This window comes from Artemia franciscana, chromosome 16 (assembly GCF_032884065.1).
Source record: "Artemia franciscana chromosome 16, ASM3288406v1, whole genome shotgun sequence".
Classification (NCBI taxonomy): Eukaryota; Metazoa; Arthropoda; class Branchiopoda; order Anostraca; family Artemiidae; genus Artemia; species Artemia franciscana.
Genome location: NC_088878.1, coordinates 4,869,679 through 4,891,970, shown reverse-complemented (window position 1 = coordinate 4,891,970; position 22,292 = coordinate 4,869,679). Strand labels below are relative to the sequence as shown.

The 22,292-nt window shown below is 36.4% G+C and overlaps 2 protein-coding genes across 4 annotated transcripts in view; one reads left to right on the top strand and one right to left on the bottom strand.

Moving 5' to 3' along the window:
* Nucleotides 1–22,292, top strand: part of LOC136036935 (elongator complex protein 1-like) — a 182,043-nt gene that overhangs the window by 2,485 nt on the left and 157,266 nt on the right. For both annotated transcript variants that reach the window (XM_065719323.1, XM_065719322.1), the window contains exon 2: nt 126–266. In XM_065719323.1, the coding sequence (XP_065575395.1) occupies nt 126–266 (141 nt within the window). The remainder of the gene's footprint in view (nt 1–125; nt 267–22,292) is intronic.
* LOC136036937 (rhodanese domain-containing protein CG4456-like) lies at nt 224–16,894 on the bottom strand. Of its 2 annotated transcripts, XM_065719327.1 has the most exons (5): nt 16,815–16,894; nt 10,162–10,212; nt 7,749–7,871; nt 1,834–2,026; nt 224–364 (listed from the first exon to the last, which is right to left on the bottom strand). In XM_065719327.1, exons 1-5 carry the CDS (start codon nt 16,816–16,818, stop codon nt 304–306), a joined length of 432 nt encoding a protein of 143 aa, XP_065575399.1. In that variant the 5' UTR covers nt 16,819–16,894; the 3' UTR covers nt 224–303. The 2 variants fall into 2 exon arrangements, with proteins under 2 accessions (XP_065575399.1, XP_065575398.1); XM_065719326.1 differs by lacking the exons at nt 10,162–10,212; nt 16,815–16,894 and adding an exon at nt 9,987–10,118.

The following is a 22,292-nucleotide window of genomic DNA, read 5'->3' as shown; positions in this document are numbered from 1 at the left end:
AAACTTGTCAATTTGGTCAGTTATTGGCGCCCATGTCACATTGCCCCCCCCCCTAGATTTTGTTCTAGATCAGCCTTTGATAGGAAGCTGTATTTCATTTGTAATTAAAAATCGGTATTTCTTAGGTTCAAATCCTGTGTCCAATCGGATCTGGTGACATAAAAAATGTGAGTCTGTCATATTTGGATGACCTCTCTACTGTTTGTTTGACCTATACTGAAAATCAGGACGGAAACGTTTTATTATACAACATGAACACAGATATAGTAAGTCTAATTTTGTTTATATTTTAGACTTGTTGATTTAAAGCTTTTCAATCGGTCCATTATTCTTCTGCCAGTCGGAGAAACTTCCTGAGTAAAGCCTGGAAAAAAAGTAATTTGATTTTAAGTTAGCCAAGTTTAAGGTATCCTATTCAAGACTAAATAGAATTAGGAGTTCTTTGGATTGGGAGTCTTATATTTCTTAGACTAGCCATTCGCTGGTCAGACAGGCAAGGTGGTATCCAGGAGGGGTGGGTGCGAACTCCCTCCCCCGAAATTTGTGGCCTACTCATAAAAATGTAACAAAAATGTATTTAAGCAAATTGTGATGCGCTTTCTAAATTTTTAAACTTTTAACCCCCCCCCCCGTCCCAGAAAAAAATAACCCTTCCCAAACAAAATCCTGGATGCAGCCTTGACGACAGGCATAGAAAAAACAGTAGCATATACTTTTCTTTTTTTCTTTTTTTTATACTTTATATATATTTTTTTTCTCTGGAGGACCAGAGAAAAAAACCATTAAATACACCTTATGAATTGCCCACTTAAATGAACTGCCTCATATTCGCAGATCTTCATGTAATACTATCATATTTTGGACTTACTTTAAGTTGAGGCATCTTATTGTGTTTAAGCTTTCAAATGTACTTGCTGCGAACTAATTTTCATGTAATTTTTTTTAGACTTTCCTGTAAATACTACACCCAGTTTTTTTCATTAGTTTTTTTCAGTAAAGGAGAAACTATATCTTACTTAATGTAATTATATAGAAAGTCATCCATTGTAAATAGCCATAATATCCAGCCAATCAGCAATCTTAAAAAAAACATGTGACATTATAGAACGGTTTCTTTTATATTTTTGTACCTTGGACTTATTTCAAGTTGTGGTATTATAGTCCCTTTAGGCTTTTAATTTCCTTCGCTTCAAACGAAATTCTCGTAATTAAAAAAAAAAAAAAAAAAAAAAAATTAAGTACTGCCCTAAAGCTTTCAGATTAGCTTCTTTTTCCAGTTGAGTAACAAACAATATCTTAGTTTTATCTGATAAACTATATGTTAATATAATAAACGTAGATCGTATACTATATTCTTTATCTTATTAATTAAAAAAACAATTATACTTGGCAAAAATCCGAAATATCCAGCTAATCAGCAATCCGAAACTAATCATGTGGCGTTATAGAGCAGGTTGCTTTCCCGCAAAGCATAAACATTATACAGTATGGAAAATTCCTATACTCTCCATTACGGATTTTTGGGACACATCAGTCGCACACCTTTCGTCATGACTCCGCTTTCACGCGTGCGCAATGACAAATTTTTAAGCACCTTGCGATGGGAATATAGGAGACCTGTTGAAGCTATTGCTGTGACGTTTTGGGAAACTTCCCAAACCGCGCGCTGTGATATATCCCATTTCTGAACTAAATTTTGTATACTGTATAATATTTATGGTGTATATTCCCGAAACAAGTATTTCTCCAGTATACAGTCAGATTCAGTTGGTTTACGATGTTGAAAAGAGAGAATAAGGTTTCTTCTTTTATATTTTCGTATCTTTGACTTACTTTAAGTTAAGGTATCCTAGTCCCTTTAAAATTTCAATTGCACTCGCGGCTCTTTTCCCGGTCAGGCAGTGAACAATGACGCTATTGTCGCAGTGAACAATGACGCTATTGTCTTCTGTTGTTGGTTTGTTAATGCCAAATCTTTCCTTAAATTCGCTATCACTCAATTCAAAGGCACTCTTGATAGATGGCACTGAAAAAAGTAAATATTACGTAAATATCATAATAGAGAACAAGTAACTATCAAATCTACTGTTTGATTTTTTAGTTTCTATAGTTTCTAATGTCGTTTAAAAAAAATTGTGCTTGTATCTAGACCATTTTTTGATGCTAAATACCGTTAAACCTACTCAATAAATTTTTAAAAACATGTATTTTATAAATAAAATATCTAAAATATAAATAAAATATTTTTAAAAATATGAATATAAAATCAATTGAATATTGGTTGTGTATATATTTGTGAACCTTTTTCTTTTTACTGAAAATAAAACCAAACTAATCGAGCTAGAAACCTGATATTCTATGAATAATAATTTTGAAACATAAAAACATAATTTTGAAATGAGGGTAGACATAGAGACTGTAAAAGACTAAAAACTAAAAAGAATTCGGCCCTAGGGTAACAAATATGTGAGAGGCGAAGGGTCATGCTAAATGAGTAAATATCTGTAAGGGTTGAACTTCCGAGGGTGTAGAGGAGGCTTTATTTGCCACATCTTAAAACGCATCTCTGCTCTATCTCCCAAAAAGTCCAATAAAGCTAAAAATGGCTCTGTTTGAGCCACATCGCCTCTTTACCCATAAATGACGCCAGTTATAACTTTTTTTTATAGGAAATCAAGATAAATTAATACTGGTGAAAGGAATGTTTCATGAAGAATAAAACTTGAAAAGATGGGGCATGCCATAAATACTAATATTATCATGTATTTTTGTTATCAGGATAATTATGATAGGTTCCAGGATCAAAACTACGATGCGTCCTACCCAATACCCAATCTACTACTACTAAAAACTCACCGCAGCACCAAGCTACCTCGGGCCAACAAAGCTACGCACGCTCCTTCATCCCAATCTATTCAAAGCCTCCCTCTTTACACCCTCCCAGGAAGTTCCCATCTCCTTTAAATTTTTCTTTATGACATCTTCCCAGCCCATACGAGGACGACCTGCTTTCCGTTTAGCCCTAGACGGTTGGCCGAAAAGGCAATATTCGGCAATCTGCCATCCTTCATCCGCAGAACGTGCCCTAACCATCTCAACATTTCTTTCAGTATAGCCCTAGAAAGCGGGATTGAACCACTCTTTTCGTACGGTCTACTGTTTGAAATACCATCAGTTAGCCGGGTACCCAGAACAATCCGTAGGCAATTTCTCTAGAAAAAATCTAGTAAATCTTCATCCGCTTTTTGGAGCGCCCATTCTTCAGAACCATACTTGACCACTGTCATTACTGTACCTTACTAAATCATTGTATGAAAAATTCGCTGCATAATTCTCCTGTTGCATAGACTAAGTAATTAAACAAGTATCAGTCAATAAGTAATTATGTAATGACGTAGACTAGCTGCGATACACTAAGCAGATGATAGTGCAACAAATCTCCCTTCAAAGAAACAGGTCGAAGGACCGTGGATTCACAGTAAAGGTACAGTGACAGTGGGAATGAAAGCTGCTGCCATCTTATCTGGAGCAGTTTCTACTTTTTATAAATTTAAACCTTACTCTTTACTAGATTATCAACAAATCTTATAAACAAATGATTTATAAGCAAATTGTATATTTTATTAAGAAGAAAGAGAGAGGTGGTATACTTTTTTTTTCTTTAGAGGAACTAAGGATATTTCTAACAGGAGGAGGAGGGAACCCCTTTAGAAATTTCATTTTCACCATGTTTAAGACTTCCCCTTCTTGAATCTTGATTTTTGGCTTTTGAGGGGGGCTACGGCCTCCCTACCCTTCCCACCAAGACTTAGCTTAAGAAAAATGCACGAACTTTTTCGACAGAGGGGAGAGAGAATTCATAAATAGAAGAAAAAGGGCAACAGAAATGAAATTTATATAAAAATGTGGAGAAACCGTGAGACTTCTTAGATATCGAAGGGAGGGGTCAAGAGGCCCACTCATGCATGCCATTGGAAGAAAAGCGCAATAATGCAGGGAAATGTTTGTATGAAGGGAAATTTATAAGGATTAATCCTATCTTTATAATTATTGCTCTAAATATGCTAATAACTCTTATCATACATTATTACCTCTTATGTTCTACTGACTTCAATTTAATGACGCATGAGTGGTAAAGTTTTCTGTAATTAATTAATAGCGTTATAAAATGAAAACAAACTTGTACTTCCCATTACTATTACCAGCCTTTTATTTGTATGTTTGTGTTTTAAAAGTATTGTCCAAAGGCATTGGGTTTTAATCTTACGAAGGAATCAAAATAAAACTGTTTATGGAAAAAATTAACGTTAGAATTCAAGAAGAGAAAGCATAAAACCAAACTTCAAAAAAACTTTTCCGTAGTTGATCAATGGTCCACGCGGCGCATGCACCAATCCAAGGGCATATCGAGGATTTTTGTTCTGGGGGTAATTTTTGTAGGGGGAGGGGGTATAAAAAATTAAAAACGCATCAAAAATTTGCTTATATTTGTTTTTGTTACGTGTGTACGAGTCGAACAGAAATTTCAGGGGGTGTCAAACACTGCACCCCCTCCCACTCTGGATACAGCCTTGTACCGATATCCTGATTCTCTGCCTTCGGATGAGAGTGCTGAGCGGGGTTAGGGGCATGTCATCCGATACTTTTCATGTTTGTCCCCCAAGTTTCCAAAATCTAAAGTCCAGGCCTTTGTGATAAATGCTTTTTGGGGACAGAACCCGTTCCCTAGGGGATCTCATCGAGAAGGGAGGGTGGAGAGGTATCCTGAGACACTGTTTGGAAAAAGTGACTTTACCAAGTTTAAATTTTGAGGGTGAGCTTGCAAATAAAACATGAAAAAATTGCCGAGGCGTAAATTACAGGCTCTGAAGTCGACGTAGCTATTCGTATTCTTTTTATAGCTCTGGATGATTTCTTTGTGAGGTGTACATTTAAAATTTTGTAATAGTTTTGGCTGCTGTAGTTTTTTTGCATTCGATCTTATTTCTCAGGTCGGAGTGCAAAAAAAAAAAAAATCTTTTTTCACTTCGTTGTGTAGAAAAAAGAAAATAAAATGTTCGGAAATACCTGGATATCAGATTAAATATCTGTTGTATTATTTAATTTTAAATAATTCCAAAGTTTTCTAACTCTTATCGGCAAAAATGACGCCGATTTTTTTCTTTTTGAAGAAAAATGCTAACAAACAAGTATTGGTCCAATAAGAGAGTCATGCTTGCTCCCACCGTTTACCCGTGCCATTTAACATAATGCTTGGAAAACTATGGGTTCTATGACTATCTTAGTTCTTTGACTATCTACCTTAGTTCTTCTGCCCTAAGAATGACACAAGGACTGATAATAGATAGACTTATCTAATAACAAATGAACTAACAATCCTAATAAGGGGGCTAATGCCAGATTTAATTAATTATAAATTTGCAACCCAAACCCCTGATGATAATCCAAAGACTTTATATGAGGGGGTCACTATAAAAAAAGAACAGTGAATAAGTCTTCTTTTTTAAGAATAAGTCTCTTTTGAATACCTGTTTTTCCTATCCTATTTGATTTTCAAGGAGGATTCAGCACTTCCTAGAATGTGTAATGCCCTCTGTCATAAAGAAGAATTCACTCACCTCTCGAATATTCACAGAATTGGGTGAGTGGTATAGCCACTGCTGCTAAGCGGGGGCTATACCGGTGAATTCGTTCGGCGGATCTTCCGAACGAGGAAGTCAAAAACAGTCAAAAACGAAACACAAAAATAATTTCAACGAGCTTTGTTTTATTTTTATCACTTATATTTATGTTTTCTTATTCAATTTTATTTCAATCTATGGTTCGGGTTGTAACCCAATTGGACTGTATACTACATAGTATTATTATCGTGCATGTATCTTGTTTGTATTTTTCAAAATAATCTGGTTTCTTGGAGGACCTCGGATAATCGAGAGTTTGTTTCAAAAGTGGAGATTTGGATATATTTCAAAATTTATTTGTATATATTATTAGTATTTTTGTTTATTTTATATTTTTCATATATCATACAAATAACTGGTCTTTAAAGTACCAAGGATATGGAAGGACATGGAAAAAAAAACTTTTCCCCCTCCCAGTTCTGATGTCTATTTGCACCTGAAAACCAAGATTCTATTATATGTTTCTGTTTAAAATTAGGGAGTTCGCATTGGGGTATCATAGTCCCTTTAAGCTTTTAATTTCCTTTGCTTAAAAAAAATTAAATACTGCTAAAGCTTTCAGATTAGCTTCATATTTTTTTTTATAGGTATTGTTTTTATTTTTGTATATTTTATAATTTTTTATATATTATTACACGGTATTGCATTTTTGTCAGTTTTGCCACATTAAACCGTAAAATACAATAAGCAAAGCTACTTCGCCAAATTTAACAACCCCTTTCGTCCGGAAAAATTCAAACATCAAGGATCTGTTGATTTCTTAAGACAATTACATCTTCAAAGAAAAGCTGTGCCATCTTACTCTGTTTGGTGCTGTATTTTTTAGCCTTTTTTTTGCTGATTTTTAGCCCGTATTTTTCTTTTTCTTCTGTAATTTGGTCCCCTACTACCAAGAACTGTATTTCTGCACATTAACATATTTTTCATTAATGATTGATATTATTAATAATTTTCTGAATATGTTTTTTAAATATAGTTTTTTATAAAATAAAGTTTGGTGAGTTTTAAAAAAATAGATATTTGCGTAAGTTGCTACTTAATCAGTTTAAACGAATTAATGTTTAAGTAATCGTTTACTAAATTAATCAATGGTTAAATCTCAACTCAACCTATTTAATTTCCATGGCATTCGGTACTTTAATGGCAGACAAGAAGAAAAGTTTATTTTTCAGTTTTCCGCTTGTAACACCTTTTGAGTTCCTACCGCTGAGCTTAATTTTTAGCTGTGGGACCCTGAAAGGTCCCAGAATACAAACTAGTCTTACGTGGGACATTTATAGCGCCTGGTATTTTTAGCTGTGGGACCCTGAAAGGTCCCAGAATACAAACTAGTCTTACGTGGGACATTTATAGCGCCTTGTATTTTTAGCTGTGGGACCCTGAAAGGTCCCAGGATATAAACTAGTCTTACGTGGGACATGTATAGCGCCTGGTATTTTTAGCTGTGGGACCCTGGAAGGTCCCAGAATACAAACTAGTCTTACGTGGGACATTTATACCGCCTGGTATTTTTAGCTGTGGGACCCTGAAAGGTCCCAGAATACAAACTAGTCTTACGTGGGACATGTATAGCGCCTGGTATTTTTAGCTGTGGAACCCTGAAAGGTCCCAGAATACAAACTAGTCTTACGTGGGACATTTATAGCGCCTAGTATTTTTAGCTGTGGGACCCTGAAAGGTCCCAGAATACAAACTAGTCTTACGTGGGACATGTATAGCGCCTGGTATTTTTAGCTGTGGGACCCTGGAAGGTCCCAGAATACAAACTAGTCTTACGTGGGACATTTATACCGCCTGGTATTTTTAGCTGTGGGACCCTGAAAGGTCCCAGAATACAAACTAGTCTTACGTGGGACATGTATAGCGCCTGGTATTTTTAGCTGTGGGACCCTGAAAGGTCCCAGAATACAAACTAGTCTTACGTGGGACATTTATAGCGCCTTGTATTTTTAGCTGTGGGACCCTGAAAGGTCCCAGAATACAAACTAGTCTTACGTGGGACATTTATAGCGCCTGGTATTTTTAGCTGTGGGACCCTGAAAGGTCCCAGAATACAACTAGTCTTACGTGGGACATTTATAGCGCCTGGTATTTTTCCAGTATTTGTCAGCTCTTCCGGATTTCGAACATCGATGACTGTTACGTTTTTATTTTCTATTCCAGCTTTTACGTCATCGAATGTTACCCCACCTGAAATATAAAAGTAATCTGTCAAAAATTGCAATAATTAGAATTACCTGTTTAAATAAATAAAACATTAATTTTTACTTACTTGAATTGACTAAAATCTCGAAGATCAAACAGTTCGTGGTGACGAACTGTAAATAAGGAGTGAACCGGATCAATAGTAACCGAAACTCTCAAAAACGAAATTTTGGTACCGATAGAAATATCAAACGGATCGTACTTTTGTGCTGACTTCAAATATAAAGTTTCATAGTTTAGTTTTACCCATCAAAGGTTACGAGCCTGAGAAAATTGGCCTCATGTTAAAAAAAGGGGTTAACATCCCCTGAAAGTGATAGAATTTTAATGAAAAGGACACCATCAGATTCAGCATGTCAAAGAACCCTGCTGTCCTATCCGCAAAAATGTGGAATTTTGTAATTTGTGCCACAAGAAAGATCACGGATGTGTGTTTGTTTGTTTGTTTCCTCCAGGGGTGATCTTATCGACCCAGTCGGCCTAGAACGTCAGGAGAGGGCTCATTCTAACGGAAAGGAAAAGTTCTAGTGCCCTTTTTAAGTGACTGAAAAAATTGGAGAGCAACTAGGCCCCTCCCACGCCACTACTTTTCCCAAAATCGTCCGATCAAAATTATGTGATAGCCTCTTGCTTGCTCTTTACCGACTCAGTTTTACCCGTGGAGATGTTAAGGGTAATTGTCCGGGTAATTCTCGCCAGGCTTGAATTGTCCTGAGGATATTTCAATGGGGATTTTTCCGTGGAGGTGCAACCAGATATCCTGCTGTTATTTAAAAAAACGATCAGAAATTAAATAAAAAAACAAGTTTTTTCAACTGAAAGTAAGGAGCAACATTAAAACTTAAAACGAACAGAAATTATTGCTTATATGAGGGGGGTTGCCCCCTCCTCAAAACCTCGCTCTTTACGCTAAAGTTTAAACCTTTCCCAATAAGTAACTTATTTTAAAGTGCCGAAAAACTTTAGCGTTTTTTTTATAAACTTTAGCATAGAAAAACTTTAGCGTTTAGTGTTTTTTATATTTAGAAATAACTTTTAAAAAGGGAATCGAGTAGTTTGTTCACCTAGACTATAGATAGATAGATTTATTCACACGAAAGTCCAATTGGGCCATGGTGACATACACAAAACAAGCGAAAAAATACAGCAACAAAACATAGACTGAAAAGACACCAAAACTAATTATTTATGAAAATCATCACGATACCTCATACCTACCCAGACGAACTTTCCAATATTATTTATGCTTAAGTAACACCTACTTCTCAAAATTTCCGAATCTCTCCCCCCGACCTCCCTACCAAATATGTGGGCTATACAATCTCGTATATATTTACCGAAATCCTAATTGACGTCAATGGTGTTCCAGAGCTCAATTTTCGGTAAATTTTCGAATCAACTCTAATGAAATAGCTAAGAAATAGACATACGTTTAGAATCAGAATGGCATCCTGAATCCAACTATGACACTCTTCTGCATCAGAAATAAACTTTACCCCCGCCCAACCCCCCCCCCCCCAACGAACAAATACACACCTTGAACTGTCTACATATATGCAATGTATTTTGCATCATTTTGAGAAACTGTTAAATCAATTTAAAGCTATTAAGAGAACTCATTGCATATATATACAGTTGGGATATATATTTGAACAATAGGATATATATTTGCTTGGATATATATTTGCAGTTGGGATATATATTTGCACAGGTAGGCATTTAAAGTTAATTTCGGAATGAATGCTTTATTTAAATTCAGGATGAAATTCTGATTCTAAAGATTTGCACATCTCTTAGCTATCTCATTAGTGAGTTAATTGGAAAATTTACTCTATTGATATTCATTGTTAATTAATTATTTCTTATTATTTTTGTTCCAAGACAAAGGATAACACACTACTACAAACGATTTTTATTGCTATAAGTAGATAATAGACTACAATGTCAACTCTTTATGAAACATAAAGATTTTAGAGGCTAAATATATTGTTTTCTGCCATTTGAGGCTGTAGATAATAACAAATGGCTGTTTATAATTATTTTTACGTATTTTTCTTCTCTTTATCTTATATCTTCTTCTTTTTCTCTCTCTTTGTTTACCTGGACTGAATCTGGGGAAAATGCGACCCCTTAAAATGGTCATCCATTTCAATTTTGTTTGCATCCCGTTTTCTTTCAATTAATTATAATAAGAGATCTAAATGATTTGTCATACATAAATAAAATATTGATCAAATAAGAGAATAGTTGTGAAATATTGATAATGAATACTTACTATTTTGTTGGCCCATTTTATCCTTTTTCTTGCTTTTATTTAGAGTGTTACCTGTAAAATATATAAAACTAGAATAAGGAAGATTTATGTTTTCCGAAAGTTGCGCGCATGGCCATAGGCTACTACTCTGCTCCGAAGTTGCATGTCAACCGCATAGAATTTGGCTTTGGCCTACATTTGGTAATTACGGCATTCGCAAAGTTACGTCTTCAAAGTTGATTGGCCGATTATGTGGTTATTGGCATAACTGACCAGGTTGTACGTAGGGATTCATTTGAGGGGGCAAATTAAAGAAAAGGTACTACTGTACAATCCAGAACGCACTCGAGATTTGGAGTTAGGTTCTAATGAAATATACCAAAATATGATGAACCAAAATACCAATTCTACATATTAAATATTTAATTAAAAAATAGCTACCGTGTAATTTTTCCTTCGAGTCTAAGCTAATTGTCTCTGAATATAGAATGGTAAACCGGTTTTTCGCTGATTCAACTGAGTAAACTTTTCGAGTGTGTTCTGGATTGTACGGTAGAAGAAAAAGAAAATATAGGTAAATCATATGAAGAAATATAGGAAAGATCTGATAAATATTTTTATCTGGGAGGTGGGAGGACAAGAGGCTAAAAGTACCTCTATGTACCCGCAGTATGGCAATCGTATTTAGCATTAAAGCACCCAATCTATACAAGACCCACTGTTTAATTTTTGTTGGCCATACGAAATTGGCACAGCTTTTCTTTGAAGATGTAATTGTCTTAGGAAATCAACAGATTCTGGAAGATTGATTTTTTCCGTACGAAAAGGGTTGTTAAATTTAGCGAATTAGCTTTGCTTATTTTATTTCACGGCTTAATGTGGCAAAACTGACGAAAATGTGATACAGTGTAAAAATATAAAAAAAAACTATAAAATATTCAAAAATAATAACAATATATATAAAAAATACCAATATATATATAAAATATATATATAAATATCTTCACATTTTGACCTTCTGTTGGGGTCAAATACCGAAGAAAGGCACTTTAAAATTCCATCCTTTCGTTGTGGTTCAAACCGACCGGTCTTAAGGCCATCTACTTCGAGTAGTAGTTACCCTTGAGGTAGTAGCCAAGGATATGAGGTAACCCTTGAGGTAGTAGCCAAGGTTACCCTATCAAGGGTATTACCCTTGATAGGTACCCTTGAGGTAGTAGCCAAGAAACTGACACGGTTTGGCGCTATGTTGACCTCAGAAGACCCTGTGCTGCTCTGAATCGTTAGCAGTAGTAGTGCAATAGTATGAGAAAACAATAGGGTGACTCCCCAAGACAATGTATAATTTTTGTCCAAAAACTTGGAGGTTCAGTCATATAGTCAATTAATCTTCACAAAAAGAATATATTTATTTAAAACTGGCAGCTACCAAAAAGTGCATTTTTGGTCACTTTCTTCATTTGTTCGAGGGGGCCGTATATGTTGAAGTTTAAATGAAAAGGGTAAAAGTGTTCCTAAAGAGGTTAATCGACAATTTGTATAAAGGTTTATGTTTTAAATTGTATTGATTTTGAAAAACGCTTGTGATAGCATTATTTAAATAAGTATCAAATGATTATATTGCATAAATAATGACCCTTATGTCAGATTTTTTTTAAGGGATGTATACTCATTAGCATGAACGTACCTAGAACCTTTATCAGAGGAAGGGCTTCAACTCTTTCCCAGAGCCAAAAAAGTTAATAAAAACAAAACCCCTACAATTCTTGTCGAACAGATTAAGATAGAAAAACTAACTCTAAGATTTTAGCCAACTGTCCTGGAAAGCTGTATTCCAGACATTAGTCTTTTCCCGTTTATTTTTAAAGGCTGAAGGACAAATGACGTACCTGGCCCACATAATAGAGCTCATTCAACAGATAAAAGAAGAAACATAAATTTATCTCCGAGGGGAAAATCAAACAACGCCATCAAGGGCTACCCAGTAAAACCATAAAATTATTAATAAAAAAAGAAACAAGTGAAACGTTTTGCTAGATTTTCAGCTCTGTTTTTTCTTTTTTTCTTTTTTTTATTTCCCTTTGGGCGAAGATAAAAAGAATTGCTTTTGCCAAAAGTAATTCATGTTTAAAATTTTTAAATCCATGCTATATTTTCAAAACCATGAAGTGCCTTGCTTACTAACCAAGCCCCTGATTATTCAATCAGGGCTTGATTAAATCCATAAAAAAAGCTAATTATAATGATTAGATTAATGAATAAAAATGATGAAATTCAAATTTAGATAAAATAATTGAAGTGAAGATACTATAGTTTTTGTTCTAAGATATAAATAAGAAAAATCTATAAAAATTAAAGCGTCTAGGTGAATAATGTGGTTTTAGTTTAGTATCTTGTATATGAGTCTATGAAATTATAGCCAGTGGCTGTGAGAGAACTTTTTTTTCAATAGCAGCCTGGTCCCCCCCCTTATTCTTCCACCCACGATGCAAATATGCCTATTCAAATGCCACCAGTAGATAGATTAGAACTTGATGCAAAGATTCTGCATCAGGAAGACTAGACCACGCTCCATACTGAAGTTCTTGCTACAGCCTTTGCCGAGTTTTTAAGTCTGGATGACCGTGACAAGAAAGTCTGTGACTTTTCTTGTTGTAAAAATACCAACCTTGACCGCGTAAGCTACTGTACTTCAAAAATCCAGCAGATTGTACAGCACCTTGATGTGATCAAATCACCCGGTCCAGATAACTTGCCGAATGTTATCCTTAAGCACTGTTGGGCCCTCTGTTATAACTCTTCTGGCTTTGCTTTCGCTCTGGATCCTCTTCAAGGGTATGGAAGCTCCCTCATGTCATCCTTGTTCCCAAGCCAGAAAGTGATCCTACCTATATTGGCTCATATAAGCCGACAAGCCTTCACCATTTTTCTGGTAAGCCCTGCGAAGGAATATTCATTGAACTCCTTAACATATACCTGGAGTTAAATAAGCCGTAAGCAGTATGGGTTTCGTCAAAAACGCTCGGCAATAGAATATCTGAATGTCCAACATGAGGAGTAAGGTGAACTTTTGACTAGGGTGTTCTCATTTGATATTGCAACAGTTTTCGTCCGAGTCTGGCGTAGCCTAAGGATGTTCTAAAGAAACTCAGAGCGTTTGGAATTTTTGGTCGTCCGCTTGAAGTTCTAGGGAGTTTTTTAAGAAAACTTACTCTCCGTGGAATTCTCGATGGGTTTACTTCCAGTGTGTGTCTTGTGAAGGTTGTGGCTTCTCAGGGTAGTATCCTGGGACTCACGCTTTCCTAGTGCGTGTCAACTACATAGGGGGGGGGCAAACTATAGCCTTTTATACCATTTTGCTGATGGAACCACAATCATTGTAGCGGTCCATAAACAGAACGAACCAATAAAAGCTTATCCACCCCTAATACTGGATCTCATGGAGATAGAAAAGTAGCCTGATACCTCGAAAGTCAATTTCAGTACAGTCAAAACTTAGGAGCTACTAATCGCCCAATCGAAGGTCTCGCAATGACATCCCGATGCTATTTTAACGGTGATGCTCGAGAGTTGGCAAACTGCGTCTCTTGGGAATTCTTTTATCCTCAGACCTCTAATATAATGCATATTTTGATCGGGCTCGAGCCTCCTGTGTGACAAAAGCTGAGTCAGTTTTTTTTGTCTAGGAAACCGTTAGCATCCGGCTTCATTATTCATCCGTATCAAGTCAGGCTTTAAGTCTATTGGCAAATATGGACGCCCACTTTTTGCAGGGGATCCTAAAACCATACTGGTACCACTCAGAGTTTTGAAAATGGGCCTCAGGGGCGAGTTGTTGCACTGATTGGGTAACTTTATGAGCTCTCTGTAGGAGATGTTATGTGATGTTAATGGCCTTTTTCTGAAAATATAGCCACCAACCTTTCCCGACGAGCTGTCCCTACTTATGCTGCTGTTTACCAAGGTGATATTACAAATACGCAAAAGCAGGTAACGGTGTGATCACCTACACGAGGGACATCTGGTATGACGAACCGTTTTGCAAGACGCTACACCACTATTTGGAGTTGTCTCTTTTAGGATCTTATCCCCGAAACCTCATCAGTTGATTGCTCTCAAAAGGAAGTCCAATGAACACAACTCTAGGGAGCGAGCCTATGAAAATGTAAAAAGAAAGAAATGGCTATGCCCTGGCTATGTCTTGGCTATCATACCTGTGGTACAGAAATATGCCGAGTGACCTCTACGTCACTTTGAAAAGTCCTTAGTCCGAATTTTAGTCCGTAAAAAGTTTGTGCTTAAAATTTGCCACATCCTTTAACTTATTTTAAAACATGATTTAGGTATGTAACTTTTAAAAAAAGGAATGACTCTGCCCTGACTGTGTCCTGGCTATCATACTTGTGGCACGAAAATATGCAAAGTGACCTCTAGGTCAATTTGAAAAGTCCATAGTCCGAATTGTAGTCCGTAGAATTGTAATCCGTAAAATTTGCCTCATCCTTTAACCTATTTTAAAGCAGGATTTATCTGTGTAAATTTTAAAAAAGGAATGACTCTCCCCTGACTGTGTCCTGGCTATCAAACCTATGGCACGGAAATATGTCAACTTACTTCTAGGTCACTTTGAAAAGTCTGTAGTCCGAATTGTAGTCCGTAGAATTGTAATCCGTAAAATTTGTCACGTCCTTTAACTTATTTTAAAACAGGATTTAGCTATGTAACTTTAAAAAAAGGAATGAATCTGTCCTCACTGTGTCTTGGCTATCATACCTGTGGGACGAAAATATGCAAAATGACCTTTATGTCAATTTGAAAAGTCCGTAGTCCGAATTTTAGTCCGTAAAAAGTATAATCACCGTCCAGTGCATTCTATCACCATCACTTGTCTTGCGGCTATGAAAACGGTTTTCTGATATGTAACCTAATCGTAATTCCCGAGTGTATTTCGGTAATTAACCAGTACCAATAATTCTGTTAATTCGACCAAATACTCTGTTTTTTTTTGTTTTTTTTTAACTGAATATTTTACAAACTTTGTGTTCTAAATACTGTAATCACTGACTTCTCTGCCAACAGCTAAAGCTCACAGTTTTTCCACTAGCTACTCTAAGCTGGGCTTATAAGTTTTTGAAGGTTTTTCTTTACTGGGTGTAGTTTACAGGCTAATAAATGCTATCTTATCTTCAAACAGTAATAAATTCAGATTTATTAGCAGCTTCTCGCTTGGTGCTTTTATCTTCTTTAAATTTTCCTCTATCCTCGGTTGAACTTCTGTTCTGGTATGTTCAATCATTAGTTTCTATATTCCGAAATAGTCTTTCTTTTTCACGTGACAAAACTAATCTACATCTTCAAAGTCAGATTGTCTTTACTACCTTTTCAGTTGATGCACCTACCCTGCAGAGCACTCCTTGGTCTTTTCCGCCGAGGTCTATTTTTTCTAGTATTTGGGTTTCTAGTTGTTTTTATACCCTCATTGTTTACCCTTCCGGTTTTCTAGTATTTTGTAGCTATGAACAAAATATTTTGGATAAATGTCACCCTAAGTTTAGTAATAAAAAGACGGACATTCCTTAGAAGTACTTAACAAGCATGACGTTTGGAATTCTAGGTTTTCAGATATGAATATACCCAAATTGTCCTTACAGGGTTGCCAAAAGGGGGGAACAGGGGATTAATTACCCCCCTAGTCTTTGAAAGTATATTCTGGATATTTTCATTCAGGAAACAATGAAAAAACAGACCGGAATGCACCTTTGATTATGAAAAGTACATCTTGAGTATCTTCATAAAAAAAGAAAAAAAAATCCTTGTCCCTCCCAGTAGAGTCCTTAACAAGCATGATGTTAGAAAATCTTTGTTTTCAAGTATGGATAGCCTGAAGATGGGTCCGGGGCACAAAGAAAGTTTTATTTTGATGTCTTTACAGGGGCGCCATTAGGGAGAACGGGGAATTATCCCCTAGATTTTGAAAAACACATTTTTGGCATTTTCATGAAGGAAACAAAAAAATCGAGGCATAATTTCTTCCTAGATTCTGAAAAATTTCTTTTGGTTTTTGCGTCAAAAAAAAAAGAGAAAAAAAGATCCATGTCCTTCTCCGACGTTTTTGCGAAGTGGCACGTTGAGTCCTTCGTACTTTAATAGTTAAATTAAAAAAAAACAACAAGTTTTTTCAACTGAAAATGAGGAGCAACATTAAAACTTAAAACATACAGAAATTATCAAGTATATGGTAAAGAAACCCCCTCCTCAATACCTCGCTCTTTACGCTGGTGTATTTTAAGAATTTTAAAAGCTCTTATACGAATTAAACGACCCTCATGTTTCAAGAGTCGCTATTGAAGAATTGGGACAAAAAGTCAAATTTTATGAATACACGTGGATACATTTATACATGGTGAATACGTGTAAAATTTTGAACAACAAAATTTAAGTATTAGAGAGGCCATCAGAATTTTAGAAATGCTTAGGAGGGCCATGGCTGGAAATCAGTTGGGAACCACTGAGATATACCATTTGTTTTTGTTGCGGTTATTTGACAAAGAACAATGGACTTATTTCTTTTGCCTCCCAGCAGATTAAATTAAGGATTAATTCGAATCAATAATCTGTGAGGCTATGAAAGGGCTTGGTATGCAAAATTTTTACAATAAAGGATATAAACATACCCATATCGTGTTAAATAATCGCTGATCACAAACAAAGAAAAATTACTGAATAAAAATGTTTCAGCTTCAAAGAATTGATAAAAACCATTTCCGCCTGATAAGATTTTTATCAGTATTTTGCACTTACGTGGATTAGTGCTTTTTTAATTTTTTTTAAAGGTCATGTTACTGTTTAAACAATTCTTCTGTAATCATTGAAGTATTTTCGAATGGGGAAATACGCCCTGGCAGAGACTAGTGGTGGTAACACAGCGACCCAAACCTGAATTAACGGCCCATATCCAGGGGCCTAATTTGTTATGGGACAAGGGGGCAACTGCACTTCCCAGACCTGTTTCCCCCAGACCCCAGTTTGCCCCCCAAATCCCAGTTTGCCCCACAGCTGAAATTTATTTTCTTCAAAAATCTTGTCAGAACTAAGCTAAGCCTGCATAATTCAAGTATCCACAGAAACTGATCACTTTTTATGGCACTTGGTATCTACCAAGTGACATATAGCGATCGCAAATTCTGTCGGACGGTCGGTCTGTTTGTCCCGGTTTTGCTAGTTTAGGCACTTCCAGGTAATCTAGGCCGACGAAATTTGGCAGGCGTATCAGGAACCGGACCAGATTAAATTTTAAATTGTCGTTTTCCCGATTTGATCATCGGGGGGGGGGGGTTAAATCGGAAAAATTAGAAAAAAATGAGGTATTTTTAACTTACGAACGAGTGATCAGATTTTAATGAAATTTGATGTTTGGAAGGATATCGTGTCTCAGAGCTCTCATTTTAAATCCTGACTGGGTCCGGTAACATTGGGGGGAGTTGGGGGGAACCTAAAATCTTGGAAAACGCTTAGAGTAGAGGGATCGGGATGAAACTTGATGGGAAAAATAAGCACAAGTCCTAGATACGTGATTGACATAACCGGAATGGATCCGCTTTCGTTGGAGGAGTTTGGGGGGGGGGGTAATTCTGAATTTTTTTAAAAATGAGTTATTTTTAACTTGCGAAGGAGTGATCGGATCTTAATGAATCTTGATGTTTGGAAGGATATCGTGTCTCAGAGCTCTTATTTTAAATCCCGACCGGATCCGGTGACATTGGGGGGATGTGGGGGGCCTAAAATCTTGGAAAACAATTAGAGTGGAGGGATCGGGATGAAACTTGGTGGGGAAAAATAAGCACAAGTTGTAGATACATGATTGACATAACCAGAACGGATTTGCTCTCTTTGGGAGAGCTGGGGGGGGGGTTAATTCTGAAAAATTAAAAAAAATCAGGTATTTTTAACTTACGAAGGAGTTATCGGATCTTAATGAAATTTCATATTTAGAAGGAATTTGTAACTTAGATCTCTTATTTTAAATCCCGGCCGGATCCAGTGTCATTGGGGGGGGGGGAAATCTTGGAAAACGCTTAAAGCGGAGAAATCAGGATGAAATTTGGTGGGAAGAATAAGCACAAGTTGAAGATGCCTGACTGACATAATCGGACCGGATCCGCTCTCTTTGGTGGAGCTGGGGGGAGGGGGAGTAATTCGGAAAAATTTGAAAAATGAGGTATTTGTAACTTACGAACGAGTGATCAGATCTTAATGAAAATTGATTTTTAGAGGGATCTTGTGCTTTTAAACTCTCATTTTAAATCCCGACCAGATCTGGTAACATTGGCGGAGTTGTAGGGGGAAACCAGAATTCTGGGAAAACATGAAAATCGAGGTATCTTACGAATGGGTGATCGGATCTTAATGAAACTTCATATATAGAAGAATCTTATGTCTTAGATGCTCCATTTTTAATTCGAATTGTATTCGGGCACATAGAGGGTTGGAGGGGGGAAACAGAAATCTTAGAAACCGGAAATCTTGGAAAACGCTTAGAGTGGAGAGATCGGGATGAAACTTGATGGGAAAAATAATCATAAGTTATAGATACGTGATTGACATAATTGGAACAGATCCGTTCTTTTTGGGGGAGCTGGGGGTTGTTAATTTGGAAAAATTTGAACAATTGAGGTAGCCTATTTTTAACTTAAGAATGGGTGATTGGATCTTAATGAAATTTGATATTTATAGGGAACTCATGTCTCAGAGTTCTTATTTTAAATCCCGACTAGATCTGTTGACATTGGGGGAGTTGGAGGGGGAACCGGGAATCTTGAAAAATGCTTAGAGTGGAGAGATGGGGATGAAACTTGGTGGGTAGAATAATAAAAAGTCGTGGATACGTGATTAATGTAACCAGACTGGATCCACTCTCGTTGTGGGATTCAGGGGGAGGGGTTCAGTGCTTTGGCGAGTTTGGTGCTGCTGGACGTGCTAGGACGATGAAAATTGGTAGGCGTGTCAGGGAGCTGTACAAATTGACTTAATAAAGTCGTTTTCCACGATTCAACCCCCTGGGGGGGCTGAAGGGAGAGGAAAATTTGAGGTATTTTTAACTTACGATTGGGTGATCGGATCTTAATGAATTTTTATATTTAGAAGGACTTCGTGACTCAGAGCTCTTATTTTAAATCCCGACCGGCATTAAGCCTCTGATTTTCCTTTTAAATCAATCTATTGATCCTTAGAATTTTGCTAGAGCTCATACCATATGAGCTCTTGGCTCTTGGGTCTTTCGACCTCGTCACAAGTGCCATATGAGCTCTTAGCTCTTGTTTTTAGTATATCTTTACCTTTATGGTGTTCTATGGTCCATTTTTTGGTTTTTACCGTCATTTTCACTTGATTTGCGAAAAATATCTCCAACTTTGCCCCTCCCTCTCCGAATTTTGACAAAATTACGCCATTGCCTATGCCCACATAAGAAATGGTAATATCATTCTCCATAATTGTCAAAAACATATAGTGACGGGCCTGTTAGTATTTAGGATATATTTAACATTTTCTACATATGCTGTTCTTCTTATTAGTGAAGGCGTAACCCAAGAAATTTTTAAGTTTCAGTTGCAATAATTTCACTGAGTATTTTAGTTAACCTCATAAGTCTATTTGTAATTTACTCCAAATAAGCCATAAATTTCAGTGTCGAATTCAAGAGACTAATTTTATTTAATTGAAATAAAGGAAACAGAGTTTTACTAATCAAACAGTTCGTGGTAACGAACTGTAGTAAGGAGCGAACCAGCTCAATAGTAAACGAAACTCTAAAAAAACAGAATTTTGATACTAAATGATACATCAAAACAATTGGATTTTTTGCCGATTTTAAATATATTAGTTTCATCAAATTTAGTCTTTGTCATCAAAAGTCACGATCCTGAGAAAATTTGCCTTATTTTGGAAAATAGGGAAAAACACCCCCTAACAGCATAGAATCTTAGCGAAAATCACACCATCGCATTCAGCGTATCAGCGAACCCTACGGTAAAAGTTTCAAGCTCCTATCGACAAAAATGTGGAACTTCGAATTTTTTGCCAGAAGACCGATCACGGGTGCGTGTTTATTTGTTGTTGTTTTTTTTTTTTTTCCCCAGGGGTCATCGTATCGACCGAGTGGTCCTTTGAATGTCGCAAAAGGGCTCATTCTAACGGAAATGAAAAGTCCTAGTGCCCTTTTTAAGTAACCAAAAAAATTGGAGGACACCTAGGCCCCCTCCCACGCTCATTTTTTCACAAAGTCAACGGAGATAGTCATTTTGTTCAGCATAGTCGAAAACCATAATAACTATATCTTTGGGATGACTTGCTCCCCCACAGTCCCCGGAGGAGGGGCTGCAAGTTACAGACTTTGACCAGTGTTTACATACATCAATGGTTATTGGGAAGTGTACAGACGTTTTTCAGGGGGGGTTATTTTGGTTTGGGGGGGGGGGTAGAGGGGAGGGGGCTATGTGGGAGGATCTTTCCTTGGAGGAATAAGTCAGGGGGGAAGAGAAATTCAACGAAGGGGGCGCAGGATTTCCTAGCGTTATTGTAAAAAAAAAACAATGAAAGAATAAATATGAAAAAGTTTTTTCAACTGAAAGTAAAAACTAAGAAGCAGCATTAAAACTTAAAGCAAACAGAGATTATTACGCATATAGAGAGGAGGGCTTCATCTCCTCCTAAATGCCTTGCTCTTTACGCTAAAGTATTTTTAGTAATTTCAGCTATTTATTTTACGGCCTTTCTGATTCAGGGGTTATTCTTAAGGAGTTGAGACAAAATTTAAGCTTTAGTGTAAAGAGTGAGGTATTAACGAGGGGACAAACCCCCTCATATATATAAAAAAATATAAGAATATAAAAATTCGTTACGTAAGTTAATTCCTGAGTTACGTATATTTTTTACTAATAAAAACGTTTGTTAAAAATTAAAAGTTCTAGTGGCCTTGTCAAGTAACCAAAACATTGGAGGGCAACTAGGCTGCCTCCCCGCCCATTTTTTCTCAAAATCGTCTGATCAAAACTAAGAGAAAGCCATTTAGCCAAAAAGAATTAATATACAAATTTCATTTCAATAATTTATGTGCGGAGAGCCAAAATCAAACATGCATTAATTCAGAAACGTTCAAAAATTAAATAAAAAAAACTAGTTTTTTTTAACTGAAAGTAAAGAGCGACATTAAAGCTTAAAACGAACAAAAATTACTCCGTGTATGAAAGGGGCTGTTCCCTTCTCAACGCCCCGCTCTTTACGCTAAAGTTTTTTACTATTTAATAAAGTAGAATTGAGAGAAAGAGTCAAACTTTAGCGTAAAGAGCGGGGCGTTGAGAAGAGAAAAGCCGCTTTCATACACGGAATAATTTCTGTTCGTTTTAACTTTTAATATCACTCCTTACTTTCAGTTAAAAAAAAACTAGCTTTTTTTATTGAATAGTAGTAAAGAATGAAGCTAAAACTTAAAACGAACAAAAAATATTTCTTCGCATGCTACATATAGCGCCAAAACTACTCCAAGTCTACTGACTCGTGATATATCCCTATATTTGTAGAATTCTGAAAAATTAGCGCTTTACTGAAAACAAATCAAGCAGGCGAATATTGACCTGCCTTCCAGCCTAATAAACATGATATTCTCCTTGGAGTTGGAAAGTCCTTGCCTAGCTTGCAGAAAATAGAAGACTGATTTATAAGGTTTTCAATTGTCTTTTAAGTGACATTTGCCGGTAACTTTTAGTAGGCCTATACAATGAATTTTCTTAAAAAAAAACAAGTTTTCTCTACTCTATTCAAAAATTCTCTAAATTTCTCAGTAAAGCACTAGTTTTTTCAGCAAGTGCTAAATGATAAAAATGGTTTTTGGTGTGATATGATCTCTTTTTCGCTTAAAAAGCGGAGTATATTGCAATTCCCATTTAAGTGGGCCTTCTTCCTACATTCAACAACTACTGGTTTAATAGAATCGCTTCGTGAAAAAAAAAATGGGAAACAGACGAGCTACCGATGTAGCTCTGGGTGCAGATATGTGGTTATTCTTGTTGCTCAAGGCGGGAACTGCAAGTATTCGGTATTGCTCACTAAGGACTGTGGTTCCCTATTTACTAGGTTACAGCTACTGCTGCAACCAT

What these genes read in the sequence shown, in the direction of transcription:
- LOC136036937 (XM_065719326.1), bottom strand. Translation starts at nt 10,050, where the DNA reads ATGCAAACAAAATTGAAATGGATGACCATTTTAAGGGGTCGCATTTTC. An exon ending in AGGCGCTATAAATGTCCCAC is followed by an intron (nt 2,027 to 7,748) that starts GTAAGACTAGTT and finishes TACTTTTTTCAG; the next exon opens with TGCCATCTATCAAGAGTGCC. An exon ending in CTAGGATACCTTAACTTAAA is followed by an intron (nt 365 to 1,833) that starts GTAAGTCAAAGA and finishes CTTTTTTTCCAG; the next exon opens with GCTTTACTCAGGAAGTTTCT.